Raw genomic sequence first — 17,569 nt, 5'->3', positions numbered from 1 at the left:
TTGTTCCTATGGCATTTTCTGCTGAAACATATATGTCCCAGAAATGAAAATACCAGTAAATCCTTCTTTTTAAAAAGTATGTTCGGTAGTTGTACAGGTTAAGTATTCCTTGTCTGGAATTCTGAACTCTGAAACCTAAAATTGTCCACTTTGCTTTCTGATAGGACATGTTTGTCTCAAGCACAAAATATTAGAAATATTCTGTATAAAATTATTTGCAGGTTATGTGCATGAAATATATATGAAACATAAATGAATTCTGTGATTAGACTTGAGTTTCATTTCCAGGATATCTCATTATGTATGCATATGCCAATGCAAGTATTCCAAATTCCATAAAAATCCAAAACACTTCTGATTGCAAGCATTTTGAATGAGGAATACTCAAGCTGTATTAATGAGGAATGCATTCATTGCATTAGAACATTCTTGTTTCATCCTTTATATAAACTTGATAGCAAAATCCACTGAGCAAAAACATTTTTGAATGTAAGCTTTCGTATGGTACTGCTTGTGGTGGTTAAGCCAGTTTCATCCCTAGAAGATTAGCTGAAATGTGTTTGCAGAAGTGCTTAAACCTACAGATTGCTAGCTTACTAGAGCTGCTCTGTTTGATGTCTTCAATCTTTGTAAGGTCTGTTTTTTCTTACGTGCTGCTTTTCTTTATCACTATAAAAACTAGATGCTTTTTGGTATGGATGGGTGTGTAGACACCCATTGTTGTAGTTGCTCTGTGGTTACATAGGCATGAACTAGACTTGGGATGAAAATACTCTACATTCTGAATTTTTCGTACCCTTCTCTAGATCACTATAAATATCATAGACCCAGGCTTGCTCTCAGGTTTCTTATTTCTTCCCCTCTGTAGAGACAGCCTGATAGGAGGACAGGAAGGGCTATGTAGTTCTGTGTATTCTTACTATCACTGTCCTTATTTCTTCCCCCTGCCTTTCTCATGAATTATAGCATAATTTTTGACCATCTCTGCCTGCATTTTTCTATGTTTTGCTAAAGAGATTGCCATCCAGAGTTTTTAAAACATCTGAGTGAAATCCTACAGAACTTGTTGACAACTGCAAAGATTTGTGTAACTGGGATCAACCTCTTTCAATCTCAACATCTATATATTGTGTTTATTGTTAGACTATATAAACCTTGGTAGGGGAGCAGCATTGTTTAAGTTACTTAGTCATTCCAAACAAACATGAAAACAAGAGAAACTGAGGTCACTAGGCTTATTAAGTAGCCATTCAGATATCTCAGTAAGGGTGATGTGATGGCAATATTATGCCTTGGTATATTTGTATATAATGGTATATTGTGTGAACAGATACTTCGCCTGGCTATATCAAAGGTGTTTCACCAGAAACATTTACCCCACTATTCTACTTCTATTAACGTCAGCAGAGGTGTCTTAGAACTTACAGTAAATGTATGTAATTAACTGTCACGATTAAGATGAAGATGAATCCTCTCCCACACATTTGGGTGTGTTCTGGTTTGAAATTACTATAACTCCTATCCTTTTTATAGTTAGATAATAATGGTTAGCATATATATTAGTAGGTATTTATTTGTTATGTTAGTATGTATTTAATGTATTTATTTATTTATTCATTTAATTTTGGAAACATTTATACCCTGTCCTTCAACCAGCAGTTTGCAATTTTTAAATTTGATAGTTCCCTGTCCTCAAGCTTAAATTGGTTCTGTCAGTTGATTTAATACTTAGGAAAGTCATTGTTCCTTTTATTTTCACCTAAATCTGGTGCCCTCCTGTTCAGCCAGTAGTGTCCCAGTGTTTTGTATGAATATTCATATGGCAGTCAAATATGGTAAAACTGAATATAATGGTTAAAGCATTAGCTATATTAATATGTATAAAAAGAAGTACTTTAAGTCAAGGGTGGGGAAAGTGTGACCTGTGGGCTGCATGTGACCCCATGACTTTTCAGAAACTCCCAGAGGTGATTTTTTTTAAAAAAGCATTCTTTCAGACTGCTTTTAGATACACTGTACAGCAGCAGTTCAAAGTGTGTTTGGCAAAATCCTTGGGGTTCCATGAAGCATACCGAAGAGCTCCATGGTTTCCTCCTTCTCCCTCCCCCTCCTCCCTCTCAAAGCTTTCCCTCCTCTTTCCTGCTGCTTCTCCTCCATGCCTCTTTTGCTGCTCAAATCCTTCCCCCCTCACCTTCATCACTGCCCAGATTCTTTCCCCCTTTTCTTGCTTGCTTCCAAAACCCTATTATCCTCCCACCAGTTGGGGTGCTTTATTTATTCATTCATTTCAAATATTTGTACCCCGTTCCTCTCAACCCCCGGAGGGGGACTCAGGGCAGCTTACAGCAGACAATCTGATGCCCCCCAAATACAAACAAATAAAACAACAGTTACATAAGAAGTAAAACATTAAATTAAATTAAAATCTATTTAAAATAGTACTAAATTGGTTGGCCATGTCTAAATCTGAGTTCTATGACCAATGACTTAGTCCAAAGCCTGACCATAGTCCACTTTCCATAACATTGTCATCATTTTTGTTATCAGCCTGCTATCAAATTTTTTGGTCCCATAGCCATGTTTTCAACTTTTCCCTAAAGGAAAGGAGGGAAGCAGTTGACTTAATTTCACTGGGTGGGGGGGGGGCACCAGCGAGAAGGCCCTGTCTCTCATCCCTGCTAAGTGTGCTTGCGACGGTGGCAGGATTGAGAGCAGGGCCTCCCCGGAAGATCTTAAGCTCCGAGGTGGGACATAGAGGGAGATACATTCAGACAAGTAAGCTTTGTGTGTGCTTTTATTGCATGTCAGAAGGAAGTTGAACTGGACAGCCCCTGGAATTTCTGCTATCATTATTATTATTATTATTATTATTATTATTATTATTGTTACAAAGGCTAGGTGGCCATCCGTTGGGGGTGCTTGGATTGTGCTTTTCCTGCATGGCAGAAGGGTATTGCACTGGATGGTCCCTCGGGTATTCCACTGACATGTTGGTATGTTTATGTTGCTTAAAATTGTTCTTCAAAAATTTGCCCATGCCCAATATATACATATTATGTTTAATATAATATATATTTATATAGTATATAATATATAAATATAATATATTTATTTATTTATTTATTTACTATACTTGTATACCGCAGTTTCTCAGCCTAACTGGCGACTCAACGCGGTTTACAACAACAAAATATACAATCCACAGTATACAATTTAAAACCATAAAAAACATAATACACAATATTGGCACGTAGATCACAATCCAATACATCTCCTAACTAAAATTGTGGTCCAGTTTCGTCATCCGTATTACCAATCCTTAATCAACAACATTCATTGCACCGAATTAACCAAATGCCTGCTCGAACATCCAGGTTTTTAATCTTCTTCGGAATACCATCAGCGAGGGGGCTGATCTTACCTCCATGGGAAGGGCGTTCCAGAGCCGAGGGGCCACCACAGAAAAGGTCCTGTCTCTCGTCCCCGCCAGCCGCACCTGTGAAGCAGGCGGGATAGAGAGCAAGGCCTCCCCAGAAGATCTTAGGGTCCTGGTGGGCTGATAGGCTGAGATACGTTCGGATAGGTAGGTTGGGCCAGAACCGTTTAGGGCTTTAAAGGCCAACGCCAGCACTTTGAATTGAGCCCGGTAGCAAATCGGCAGCCAGTGGAGCTGGTGCAGCAGAGGAGTTGTATGCTCCCTGCGCTCCACTCCTGTTAGTATCATGGCTGCCGACCGTTGGACTAATTGGAGCTTCCGAGCCGTCTTCAAAGGCAACCCCACGTAGAGAGCGTTGCAGTAGTCTAAACGGGATGTAACCAGAGCGTGGACTACCGTGGCCAAGTCAGACTTCCCAAGGTACGGGCGCAGTTGGCGCACGGGTTTTAACTGTGCGAATGCTCCCCTGGTCACCGCCGAAACCTGGGGTTCCAGGCTCAGCGATGAGTCCAGGATCACACCCAAACTGCGAACCTGCGTCTTCAGGGGGAGTGCGACCCCATCGAACACAGGCTGTAACCCTATACCCTGTTCGGTCTTGCGACTGACGAGGAGTACCTCTGTCTTGTCTGGATTCAATTTCAATTTGTTCGCCCCCATCCAGACCGTCACAGCGGCCAAGCACCGGTTCAGGACCTCGACAGCCTCCTTAGTGACAGGTGGGAAGGAGTGACAGAGTTGGACATCATCCGCGTACAGATGACATCGCACCCCGAAACTCCGGATGATCTCATCCAGCGGCTTCATGTAGATGTTAAACAACATGGGAGACAATATTGAACCCTGAGGAACCCCACAAGACAAAGGTTGTGGGGTTGAACAGGAGTCCCCCAGTAACACCTTCTGAGACCGACCCTCAAGGAATGAGCGGAGCCACTGTAAAACAGTCCCTCCAAGACCCATTCCTGCGAGGCGTCCCAGAAGGATACCGTGGTCGACGGTATCGAAGGCCGCTGAGAGGTCCAGCAGCACCAACAGGGACACACTCCCCCTGTCGAGCTCCCGGTGCAGATCATCGACTAAGGCGACCAAGGCTGTCTCGGTACCATGCCCCGGCCTAAAGCCAGACTGTGCCGGGTCCAGATAATCCGTGTCTACCAAGAATGCCTGGAGTTGTGAGGCCACCACACGTTCCAGGACTTTGCCCAAGAAGGGGAGATTGGAAACAGGCCGATAGTTGACGAATATATAAACATTCCTTGGGGCTACACAAGAAATGTTTGCTTCTGAAGGGGCTCCGTAGCTGAAAAAACTTGAGAACCCCTGTTGTACAGTATGATGAAGATGGTTTCATCATATTTGGAGTGATCACTGAGCCATTTAAGCCATGGGGCTGCTTTCCGAAACCCCAAAAGATGATGAAAATTCTTCCATAGACCCTGGAGGGATTTAAGGTAAAATTTGACTCTCTTTTTTGGACAAGTAGGCATGACCTCCTAAGGTCTCATAGGAGGTTAACTCTACCTTCTAAGTCTAACATACGGACTTTAGAATGATCTTTTATGGATTAGAATGTGTTTCCACTGCATGCAATATTCAGAGACTATGATACTGTTTCTTCTTCTTCTTTTTTTTTAAGAATCTTGAAACAGGATGCAGAGTGAGATGGGTTTGAGACATCTAATTTGCCTGGATGTTTATAAGGGGAGCCAAAATTGTTCAAGCCTTTCTAGAGTTTTCCAAGTGCTTTCCCATAAATATGTGAAAGAACTGAAAGTGTCATGTTTGCCAGTACTTTTGCTATATTGCTGAGACAGAATGCTGAAATTCCTGTGATTTATGCAGTGCTTTAAGCGGAGGAACAACCTCCCCTATTCTTCTACAGAACAACTGTTCCTACAACAGTTAATGTGTTAAAGTATTTTACTATAGCATTATTTCAAAGACGTAGTCCACCGAGTATGACCATTACTTGTTTCGGAGAGTTTTGGCACCAATATCTTGAATATAGCAGGCTAATGGGCACACTTGGCAGGGGCGGAAAAGGGAACCACATTTGAAAATGGTGGGTTTTGGACAACAACCATTGAGGTCATCTACGCTGGCCAAACTAGCTGTAGATTTTAGGAGTCATAGTCAAAAAAGGTAATTTCTTTCTGCATTCTGGAGAGATGGAATGAAACCATTGGTGGGCTTAGAGATGTTCTGGCTAAAAGTCAAAATGCTGGGAGGCTTCATGGTTTCTGAGTTTCCAGAAATTAACTGCTTTCTGGGAAATATATTGGAGCTTTCTGCCTGTACATTCCCATATGATGTTAAGCAAGCACTGGTAATAATTAAAATAGGAACCTTTTTTATTTCAAGTGCAAGTTCTTTCTTTTTGTTCTTTCTTTCTTTCTTTTTTTACAAAATTGCCTGGTAGCCAAATGCCAGGTGTCAGGTTTCCTGCTGAAAGGGAGAGTGAAAGGCCTCATATGAAAACTATTTGTGAGAGTTGAGACTCAGGTAATGGGGACAGAATAGCAGCAGGCTTTGTTGCAGCATTTACTTTAGCCAGGTTTTTTTTAAGCCAGCGGAGTTTTTGCTTTGTTTTGAAAGATTGGTTATTTCTTTTCAAAGCTGACTTAATCGAGAGAGAGAGAGAGAGAGAGAGAGAGAGAGAGAGAGAGACTGAATACAGGCTAGAAACAGGACTTAGAAGAAACGAATGAGAGAAGTTGTAAAATAGCAGGCGCTCTCAATGATTCAGGATTTTCCATTCCTCTATAGGTATTAAAACTTTTTCCCTTTGCAAGGGAGGGAGGCCTCCAGGAAGTGGGAGTGTGCTTAGCTCCAGAGGGTAGCAAAGGGTGGCTGGAAAGGAGGATGCTGTTTGAAATAATAAACAAAACCTAGGGTTGGATTGCCATGCTGTTGTCAGAGCTGGAAGAGGAATGGGAAGGACAGGATTCCCAGGGAAAGTTGGGAGAGGCTTCAGTGTGGGTTTTCGTCCTGGACTTTTACAGGAACAAAACGAACAACTTTGCCTTTTTTCCTTGTTCCAGTGGAAAGCAGCACAGCATCCCCTAGGCTAGCCAGGCAGAGGGAAATGGAGTGAAACTGGCTTGGTAATTGTCATAGCAACAAAAGTCTGCTGGGGAAGAGAGTGAGTGAGAGAGAGAGAGAGAGAGATTGGCAGTAAAGGTAGTTTATTGCCCAACATTTTGTATTGCCTCCTCCCATTTTTTTTTCAGGCTTAAGTGAACTTCATCCTGCTTTTAACTTTGGCAGAAGTTAGTTATCATACAAATTTGTATTTTTGAGTGAAAGACATTTGCAGTTGAGGAAACACTGGAACAGTACCTCTTTCTCTCCCTTATGTGCCACAAGGCAGTTAAGACCAAATGTCGAGCTTTGGGGCCCAGGAGAGAAAGCATTTCAGGCCTGTAGGTCATTAGTGAGTTGAGCCACAGGGAATCCTAGGAGGTCTGGTGCGATGAGGAGGTCATGCCAGCATCAAGGAATCCAGGTAGAAGAACCAGCAGCAATAAGACTTCAAATTGTTCAGCATGAAACTAAGAGGTACAATGGGACAACAAAATGTTGCTGTCTAAAGTACCACTGAAAGAAGGCAGAGCATGAGGGATGTTATGATCAGGATTTTCCTAAGGACTTTTGAGAGGTCTAGTTGAGGGATTTTTTTATAGGCGTGCCTATCTTTTATGGCAATGGACTGTTGATCTGAAAACCTTCATTAGGAAAATGTAGGTGTCAAAGGGACAGTGAAGAATGATTGGCCTGAACTTCAGCTTGCGAGAAGTGCTGACAACATTTGAAAAGGTATGAAGAAGGCAAGTAGAAGCTCTTGTTTTTCTCTTTGAAAGAAGGAAAACTTTCTCTTTCCTTGCAAGACTTCATAGTCCAGAAATGTATGGCTTTCTTCTCTTCCTCTTTGGTGGTGTTGGTGTAGCTGTTCACTTTATGAAACCCCTCCTTTTGCTTTCTTAATGAGTAACAGAAGTGTTGAGCCAGTTCCAAGTATGGAAATAAGGACCCTTTTCAGGAAGTGATGTCATTCCTGCTTGGCATCTGCTGAAAGTGCTTCTTAAGTTTTTGCTGAAAGTATTTGTGGTAGGATGAGAGGGAGAAAGAAAGAAAAATAGAAAATTGGAAGCAGCACAGCAGTTTTATGCAACAGGAACATTGTTTTTTTCCATCTCTGTCTTTACCCCCTTTTACCTTCTTTTATGAAACCTTCTAGGAAAAACAAAATGAGAAACTGTGGATACTTTGATTTTGCATTTATATATGTGTTGAACTGTAATGTTTTCTCTTATTTGCCAAGAACTGCATGCTGGATTAACATGCAACATATTCCAACAATCTTAGCTTCTTTCTATGGCAACTATGTTGTGAAGTTTACAGATAGCAGGAGGGGCAGGATAAACCTTCATCCTTGAGTCTTTAAAAACTTCAATTTAATAAATGTCTCTCAATCATACTGTACTTCATTTTTGTATGCTGTACTGCATTTAAAATCCTTTTGCCTGTACACCTTGGCATTGGTGATGGTAATGCTCTGCTTAATAAGGTGGAGAATTGGATATAATGGATGATAAGATAAGGCCCAGTTTTATGGAATAGCACAATGGTATTTACTGTGGTTTATTTCTAGGACCACTACATCCCATGAATACTAAGACCAGTGGATACTTAAAACCCGGTATATACAATGGCATGTAAAATTGTGTCCCTTATACAAAGTGGCAAAACCAAATTTTGCTTTTTGAATCCATGCATGCCGAAACTAAGTGCATCACACCAGAAATGTATGGTTGTTGCATGGCTTATATGGATCATAGTTTCATTTCCTTATTAGTCCCATTCGTTAATAAATGGACATATCCCCAGTTACAAATGACATGCCAGATCTTTGGGAAAAATTGATCAAAAGAATAAATAAAATAAATGTTGTAGTGACTATTAGTAACATGGTACAAATATGTTATAATAGGTGTGTCCTGGTTTACTTCTTCATAAGCTCCACATTACTGCATGTTGAAATCTTTAATTAGTCACTTTGTTCAGCTTTTCTGAGAACCTGCAGTTATTAGCAAAAGCTGTACTTTGTTGTAGTGTCATCTATTCTTTTTTAAAGTCTAGAAGAATTGAAAGTTAGCAAGCTGTTGTCTTACTGTGCCAGCCTTCAGGCACGATGCCTTTAATGACATGTTTGGAAAGGAGTTTCTGTGTTGGCAGGCACTATGTCTGTCTCTGCTGTCTGCATATTTCACTTTCCAGCTTTTAATGACCTTTCTCTGTCTTGCATTGCCCTTTCACTTTAGTGGTAGCAGGTTCAGTATCAGAGCAACAAAACTGAGGCCATAGTTTTTAAACAAAGGAAAAGTTAACTTCATTATTTATAATGCTACAGATTAGTCGTGCTATTTCATTTATATTAGGGTAGTTTTTTGTTTATTAAAATTAAAATGCCGTCTACTTCTGTGTTGATAGGATTGTTTGTATTTGGTGAAAATGCAATAGAATATTGGCAATTCTGGTGGTTAGAAATTGTAATATAATTTTAGTAGATTCCAGGAAAGATGTTGTACTCCACCATGATTTTAATCTGCAAAATATTGTCAGACAAACAGCTTTTAATGGTAAGGAATCGCCTTGCTGAGGATGGATGGAACAGAGTAAGCGATGGATGGAAGTAATACATGGATACAGTCCAGTTTCTTAGCAGACAGAGACCAAACCACCTGCCCTTTGATGAGTCCATGCTACTATTATATGCTGTCAAGTTGATTTCCTCATATGCAACATATGATGAAATATGAGACCACCCCTGCTTAGCGTTTTGTGAACTCAGAGCTGTAGCTTCCTTAAATCGATCTTCCTGTAGTGTAGTGTTCCTCATTTCCTACTGCGTTATACTTCACTAAACATTATTGTCTTTTCCAGTAAGTCATATTATCTCATGATAAATCCATCTCTCACTCAGTCATTGTATTTATAGACCATTTTTTGCCCAAGAGTGGGACTTTTGGTCTAAAATATGATAGCATCAATTGAATCAGTTGAATGAGCGAGAGAATGCATGCAGTCATGCTGGCTCCTCACCCTCGCCTGTCCCATCACCACCCAGCCTGCCCGCCCAAGTGAGCATGGGCACAAGGGAACCCATGGATGCACCTTTGCTCTTGCTCTTTTACCCTTTCCCTCATACAAGCAAACGTGGAGGCATGACATTTAGTATATTCACAGTAGATAAGATCCTACACATTGCTTTTGTTTTGTGACATAATAGCCTTGTAGTTGCATTTCTGCAGTCTGGCATCATACAAAGTTGTATCCCTGTAACACTTTGTGTGCTCTTGTTTTCTACCCATGCCTTTCTCATTCTTTCTTTCAAGGTAGGTATCCTTCACTTGACCACAGTTGATGGTAATGATAATAGAGGAGCTGGGAAAGTCATGGATGTCTTCTGAGATTAGAAAAGTGGACTGTCCTTTCATCTTGAAAAGTCCTTGTGTTATTTATATAAATCCTTATACTTTATTTTTTTTAACCACCTAGCCAGGAGTACCAAAGCAGACATTTAATATGCTCTTCTCTCTTGCATTGGTAGCTGGGAGCAGGGGAATTTGACACAGAGGTGAAATTGGAGCTGATTTATAGCAAGAGTTACAGCTGAAGTATTGGATTCAGAATGCTGGAAGCTGTCTGTCTTGACCTACAGAGCCCAGGGTGCTTTATCAATGACAGCATGTCCTGTTAGCAGTGACCAATTGGAGATTCTCCTGATTACATCTGTCTAGAAGAAAGCAGTTCCATTTGTTTTCAGATTTTGTGCATAGTGTGATCCTTCAGCATCCACTGAAATAGCACCTGCCAGGTTTTATATATTTTATTTATTTATTTATTTGCTTTGTTTTATACCTCACCCTCTCTCCCTCATTGAGGGACACAGAGAGGCTAGCACCCCATAACAATTCAATGCTGGTCAAATCTAGAACAATACAAACTCAAAATACAAATATCAAACACACAGACATTTTAACACCTCATATAAAACAACAATGCATGAAAAAACAGTATTAAAAACCAGCTATATTAAGAACCAGCTCCATCTTGTTGTTATTGTCAGAATCCATTGCCATTTGACATCATTACTCATTGTCTTCTGCAAAAGCTTCCCTTTTTATTTTTATTTGCTTTCTGAAGGAAAGCAGGGAGGGAGCCATTCTGATATCCTTTGGGAGGGAATTCCAGAACCGAGGAGCCATTCTCTCTCATTCCCACAAGTGGTACTTGAGACGGGAGTGGGACTGAGAGCAGGACCTCTCTAGCAGATCACAGAGCTTGGGCAGGCTCATATCGGGAGATGTGGTTGGACAGATAGGTTGGGCTTGAACCGTGGCCAGACTTCTCAAGTACGGGCAAAGCTGGAGCCCAAGTTTAAATTGTGTGAAGGCTTCCCTGGCCACTGCTGACACCTGGGCCTCCAGGGTCATTGATGAATCCAGGAGAACACCCAAGCTATGGACCTGTGTCTTCAGGGGGAATATAACCCTGTCTAACTTAGACTGTAACCCTATACCCTAATCGGCCTTCTGATTGAGCAGGGGGACCTTTATCTTGTCAGGATTGAGTTTCAATTTGTTCACCCTAATCCATTCTGTTACCACCATCGGGCACTGGTTTAGGATTGGGATGTCTTCCTTGGAATTGAGTGGAAAAGAGTAGTAGAGCTGGGTGTCATCTGCGTAAAGGTGGCCCCACACTCCAAAACTCTGGATGATCTCATGTAGATGTTAAAGAGCATGGCAGATAGCATGGGGGATAGAACAGACCCCCGAGGAACCCCACAGGACAAAAACCAGCACTACCATCTGGAAGCAGCCCTCCAAAAAGGATCGGAGCCACTGCAAAGAAGTGTCTCTTAGTCCCATCCTGGTGAACCAGTCCAGAAGGATACCATGATTGATGGTATCAAAAGCTGCTGAGATGCCCAAGAGAACCAACAGGGACACACAACTAGAGGGCTAAGAGTTAAAATGTTGTTTGGGCATGTCTTTGGAAAGCTACCGGAAGATATAAATGTTTAGCAGTAGGTATTTTAGCACCATGGACAGAGCTGACAGAGCAGACAACTTCTTCCAAGAACTTCTTCTTAAGACATTTTACAGTCTTAGAATTGAAGTAAATATAAAGATGGAATATCAATATTTTAATGCAGAAATGACATCCCTTTCTAACTGCTATAGTACCTCCAAGCGCTTTAGTTCAAATCTTGCGTTCTGTGAGGAACAAGGCCTATAGTTGTGTATTACCTCCCTGAAGTTTACAGGCAAATAAAGTGTGTGTTCTGGCACCTTGCTGTATCTCATTTCTGAAGTTAAGAGTTACCATGTTCTTTATTCAGTGACCTCCATTTCACAAAGGGCTGTGTCATGGTATACTAATTGGGAGAGAGGGAGATCCATAGGAATATATGTCTCAAAATTCTCTAGCTCATTCATGGTGTTTGAAACTCATGTCTCCCTGGTCAGAACTAATGACCTCTCAGCATTTACATCTGTCCCCCGTTTCTGGGTTTCACAGCGCTATAAGAATTGGGCACGCTATAAGAACTAGGAACAGTGTCAAAATAGTCCTCATTGCAGTAATTATAAAAACTTCTCCGGATTGCAGTTTAACAGTGTTTGGATACCACTGAAGACTAGACTGTCTTTGCATACTTTTGGTTTTGACTTTATCCCCTAGATGCATTTTAACTATCGTGCTCTTGGTTTGGAAGCATTTGTGTTTATAGCTGGAAAAGATGGAAGATGAATATTTAAATGTGGTTATTCTCAGTTAAGTAATATTGGTTATTTGGAGAGTAGTCTCAGACATACAGTTTCCATCAACTTTCTCCACTTTCATTGGAAAGCTGCTTGGTGAAGCTTTACAGTCTCCCTCTTAAAGGTCTATTCCAACTGCATTGGTTTGTATATGTATTCCACACATATAAAATAGTTTTCTTCTATACAGTAATTGGAAAATATGTGCTTTTATATCTCTACCAATTCACTGATTATTTGTATACATGCATACTTTACTTTTCATTGCATTTTGTGCTTTATTTTCCCACTAATTTTAAATGGGGTTTTTGAGAGGCAGCGGCTAACTTTTCACAGTGAAGGTGGGGGTAATTTGTTCATAAATTATGGTCTCAGATGTGACCTCTTTCCCACATAGCTAGAGAGAGGAAATAAAGGGCCATTTATTTCTGGGAATATGATTTTCAGCATTGACAATATTAGTACTTTTGTCAGTTGTTTTGAATATTTGTGAAGAAATCGTTCTGAGATTCAGGAATGAATGGGATTCAGAAAGAGATAAATACAAAGAAACTTCATAGGATATATATGGAAAAATGGGGTGATTGAATGGAGGGTGGAAACAAAAGTAAAGTAGCTCAATATGTGTAAAATCTTCTCAGTTTTGTGAGTTAAAGCATTAAAAATATACTGCATGTGAATGTGGTAGACATTTGAATAAAATGTTTGTGCCATTACAGTCTTTCTCCACTACCTATATGAAATAAATGAAATACATGAAATAAATGAAATAAAACCTTGGTTTTGACTATGAAAAACTAGTTTCTAGTCAGCCATATAGCCCAAAGGGCAGAGGGAGATTAGGGAATGAAGACATCTATTCTCATTCATCCTCACACGTACACCCACACTCTTAAGGGACAAACAGTTCCAAGTTTAATTTTAATAAATAACTGGTTTGAAGCATTAACTATTTCCCAGAGATCTTGCATTTCATTTTAACAGCTGTTTTCTTTTTCTAGTGAGGATAATTATACAATGCCCTAAATGAGGAGGAACGGGCAATGAATTATTAAATGGCTTCTATGTGTTTTTAAAAAAATCATTTTTAGTTATAGCCTTAATCTCTTGGGCACCTATGTTAAAAGCTCACTTGGGAGAAAAAAGGTGTACATAATATGAAAGAGTCAAATCTTTATGAAATCCCAAGCTTGTTGTGTGTGTGTTCCTTTCATGTCTGAAGTACTACAAGCTTCCTTTAATAATCTTCACTGATTAATCCCATGGAGATATAGTGTATGCCTCATGGCTTTTCTCCAGATTGATAGTTTGCTCTTTAAATATTTATGCCCAGATGCTAGAAAGCACCTGTACAAATCATGTTGATGTTCATCCTACTATGGCACATGTTTTTATACTTGAAAAATAAAAAGCTTTCCTTCCTTTTTACAGAGTATGATTGGCTAATTTTGAAAATACCTGTAGATTTCATGACAGCTGTATTCTCTAATTCCAAGAGCCTTTTTGACTAAGGGGTAGAAATACTTCATTTTTTTTAAATGAATTAATCAAGTGTTGAGTCTGAAATAAATTCCTATACTGTCTAGTTTCAATGCTCTTGAGGATAAATGATGATACATGACATTTACATGCCTACAAATATTCATAGACATGGCACCAAAGAAAGAGGGATTAATTTTTAAAAACTAAATCTTATTTCTAACTTGTAATTTGCAATGCTTAGGGGGCTAAAACTGCTTTGTGTTTTGCATGTATCCTGGCCATTTATGTTTAAATATCTAGAGAATTTCACAGAAATAAATTTAAATGTTACAGAAATGTTATTTTATTTGCAGAAACAAATTATTCACGTGCATTCAGAATCATCCCAAGGTTATTTTGTTGATCAGAATACAAAATAATAAATAAAATTGAAAGCCTATAATGTAGGCCAACCAAAAAGTGCAAAATAGAACAAGCATCACAAGATTTTTAATCAGGAAAAGATGGTAAAAGAATATTTAAGGGAAAGAAAGTCACAGTGTTATGGTGGTGGTATCTAGGCTTTGGATGCACTCCTAGATCAGACCATAAGACAGCCACACTATGGCCATAAACCAGCAAAGAACAACAGGGGAAGGTAATGTTGACATTGGAAGGCTACAATGTCTCTAAAATGCCCCTAGGTGCCCAAATGTACATGTTTTTGAAATTTTAGGTGGCTTTGGCACTTTGTACAAAAGTATGGCTCTTAAGTTTAGATTGTGGGACTTCTCATGTAACTAGTGAAATTATGAAAAGTTTTTTAACATATATTATCTCCAGTCTACATTGACATGGTCTTCTCTATTCTATTGTTTGTGATGACGATGACGATATTTGTTACCCGCCTCTCCTCATGACTCAAGGCAGGATATATCACAGTCAAAACATACTGATAAAACACAATCTTGTTTAAATAAATATACATAGGGCAAAGATTAAAACACTGATACTAATAAAATATACACCATTTAAAATTAAGTAGGCAGGCCTGCCTGAAATGTGGCTTAAGTTCTGGTAGCATGTTAGATGTCGAATCTCTTCTGACAGGTTATTCCACAGACCAGATGCTGTTGATGAAAAGGTTTTCTGGGTAGGGGAGCTTTGTGGGTGGGGGAGGGCACTTTCCTTGAGACAGATTCCGTACTCTGTGGAAAGCTTTTGCCCCCTGATACCTGATACATTTCAAAATCCGCTTTAGTATTTCTTAGTGTGGATGTTGATATGATTCAGTAATGTGTAGATGTATTTTATTGAAAACTCAAAAAAGTTTATTGTACAAAAAAACCCCACATGCATATGAAGAACACTGATTCCACCAAAGCTTCAGGAAGGGTTTTCATGGCAATTCACCCAAATAATACTGTATGTAATGAACACACATCCAGTTTTTCAACAAGAAGCAAACATATTTTTCTAGGTTGGTAGCCTTAATGATTGACATTTGCACCAAGAGATGAGAGAAGACTTGTAAATTCATGATTATCGTGTTCTAAGTGCAGAATTAACATCATTCGGCTTTATTTTCTTTTGTTTTCCTAGGACATTCAGGCTGAAATTGATGCCCACAATGACATCTTCAAGAGCATTGATGGAAACAGGCAGAAGATGGTAAAAGCTTTGGGGAATTCTGAAGAGGCTGCATTGTTACAACATCGCATTGATGACATGAACCAACGCTGGAATGACCTGAAAGCAAAGTCTGCCAGTATCAGGTAAAATATGATCTGGATGTGAAATATGTAGAAGAGATGCTTCAAGAGCTGTGATTTAATGTGTACACTCACACATTTGACCTGTTCACTGAAGAAGTGTCACATCAAATGCAGGACATTTATGTTTAATGGAACATTTGCTTGTTGGTTGCTGTTTAAGATACAGCTCTCACAAAGCAGTCTACACAAATGATAAAAGTACATTAAGATGAATTTATGAGAGTGCCTTATATAACAGATGTGGATGATATATTGAAAATATATGTAAAAGAAAGCCAGAATTATTGTTATGGACCTGTTAGGGTTATGGTTAGGTTTTACAGAAACAATGATCTGCGTTACAGTAGACATGAATAGATACATAGGAAATGAGTTGTATAACTCTGAGTTCAGCGCTAAGAAGGCTCCATCTATCGTAATAACCTCAGAGCAGCCATCAGAGTTCTTAACGAATAGGCAAGATTGTATGGATATATGACAACTTGATGCTCAGAAAACCTGGACGCTCCTTGGACGTGATTTCGTTTTCAGAAGAACGTCTTAAAGAAAACCATGTTAGTGGTAATGCTTTATTAGTTATTGAGTTAGTTGACCATATCCCTTTCATAATCTATGAATGTTCAGACAGGTCTTTTTCATATCTTGAAACTAAAGGAGAAATTCATGCTTTTAATTTAATGCTTTTAATTTTAAAAGGGCAGTTTAATACTTTGAGAAGGACAGTTCAATTCATTTAATACTTTTTGTTTAATACTTATAATACTTTATTTATGAAAATCCAAAAAGTCAGAATTATTAGATTATTCCACGTTAGTATTCAATTTCATTCTACTTTGTCAGTGGAACCTGGGAAGTCAATAAATGTCAGTTTGCACTTTGGGTAGTTAAAACAAGTGCTGTCAGTATCTAACATAAGTAAACAACTTCACATTTCCACAAAAAAAGAGATTTGAAGACATTTATGTGAATGCTTTAATCAACAGCTGCAAAATTCTGGCAGACACAATGGAGCAGCTTGAGGATTAATGATTATTTGGGAAAATTAATGGTCCAGGCTGTCCTCAAGTCATTTATTTCAACCATTCATTAATTTCAACAAGAGAGTCTGGGGATGAGATAGTGTTTATTGTTTCCAAGTGGCATGTAACTGTCATGCATAACAACAGTTTGCTTAATTTGTTCATACATGTAGAACATAGTGCTCAGATGATATATGCCAGCAGTGTATGAGAGAAAGATAGAATGTCACTGTTGAATTGTACTTAATGTAATGGATCATCAGATAGGCAATTTTTCAAATAGCAATAAAGAGAATTTGTTTGTTTTTTTGTTTCTTTTATATTTTGTTCTTTGTCTAGAACTAGGTTCGTTTCTGGCTGCTATATGTCATGTTGCTGCTTTTTCTCACATTATGTGGTCCAAAATGTGTGAGGTAATCCATGGCTATAACCCTTTCACAGCAATCAGTTGGATTAGATCAGTGATGGGTAATTAAAGGTGCATTGCTCTCCCAGGAGACCTTGGAGGGTTGAACTCTTTCCGACTCCCACGATCACCCTCATCAAACCACTGTCTTATATCTATGGCCTCTATCATATATCTCTCAATTTCATTTTTCCTAGTCTGAATGCTTATCATTGTTCAAATGAATTCTGTTAGCTTTGGCCTAGTTTTCCAATCTGTTCAGATTTCCTGATTTGGTGACATCTGCAAATTTGATAAGCATTTCCTTTATTTGTGATCTACCAAGCTTATAATTCTGTCATAACAAGATACCAGATTAGTTTGATGTGGCCTATTTTTTAAACTGTTGTGTATTCTAGTAATTATAGCATTCTTTTCTAAGAGCTCACTGGTCACTACTTCTTTGGATGCATATATGTATGTATCTTGTATCCTTTTCAAGATTTGCTGATTTCTAGTATTCTCCTTTTCTCCTGGAAACCTCACAGGTAATTTAGGGTGCAGCTAATCTATAGAATGAATGCAGTATGGCACCCCTTTAACTGCTAGGGCTCAATGCTATGGGCTCTTGACATTTGTGGTTTGGTGTGGAACCAGTGCTC

The 17,569-nt window shown here is 39.2% G+C and overlaps 1 protein-coding gene across 4 annotated transcripts in view; it reads left to right on the top strand.

The window, feature by feature from the left end:
* Positions 1-17,569, top strand: part of UTRN (utrophin) — a 406,557-nt gene that overhangs the window by 252,111 nt on the left and 136,877 nt on the right. For 2 of the 4 annotated variants that reach the window (XM_060753499.2, XM_060753500.2), the window contains one exon: positions 15,331-15,503. In XM_060753499.2, coding sequence (XP_060609482.2) covers positions 15,331-15,503 — 173 coding nt within the window. Of the gene's footprint in view, positions 1-6,222; positions 7,267-15,330; positions 15,504-17,569 lie in introns of those variants that run through there. The other 2 variants (XM_060753501.2, XM_067466261.1) reach the window with 2 other exon arrangements.

The sequence above is a fragment of the Anolis sagrei genome, chromosome 1 (genome assembly GCF_037176765.1).
Source record: "Anolis sagrei isolate rAnoSag1 chromosome 1, rAnoSag1.mat, whole genome shotgun sequence".
In the NCBI taxonomy this organism is placed as follows: Eukaryota; Metazoa; Chordata; class Lepidosauria; order Squamata; family Dactyloidae; genus Anolis; species Anolis sagrei.
This window is presented reverse-complemented; position numbering and strand designations above follow the sequence as displayed.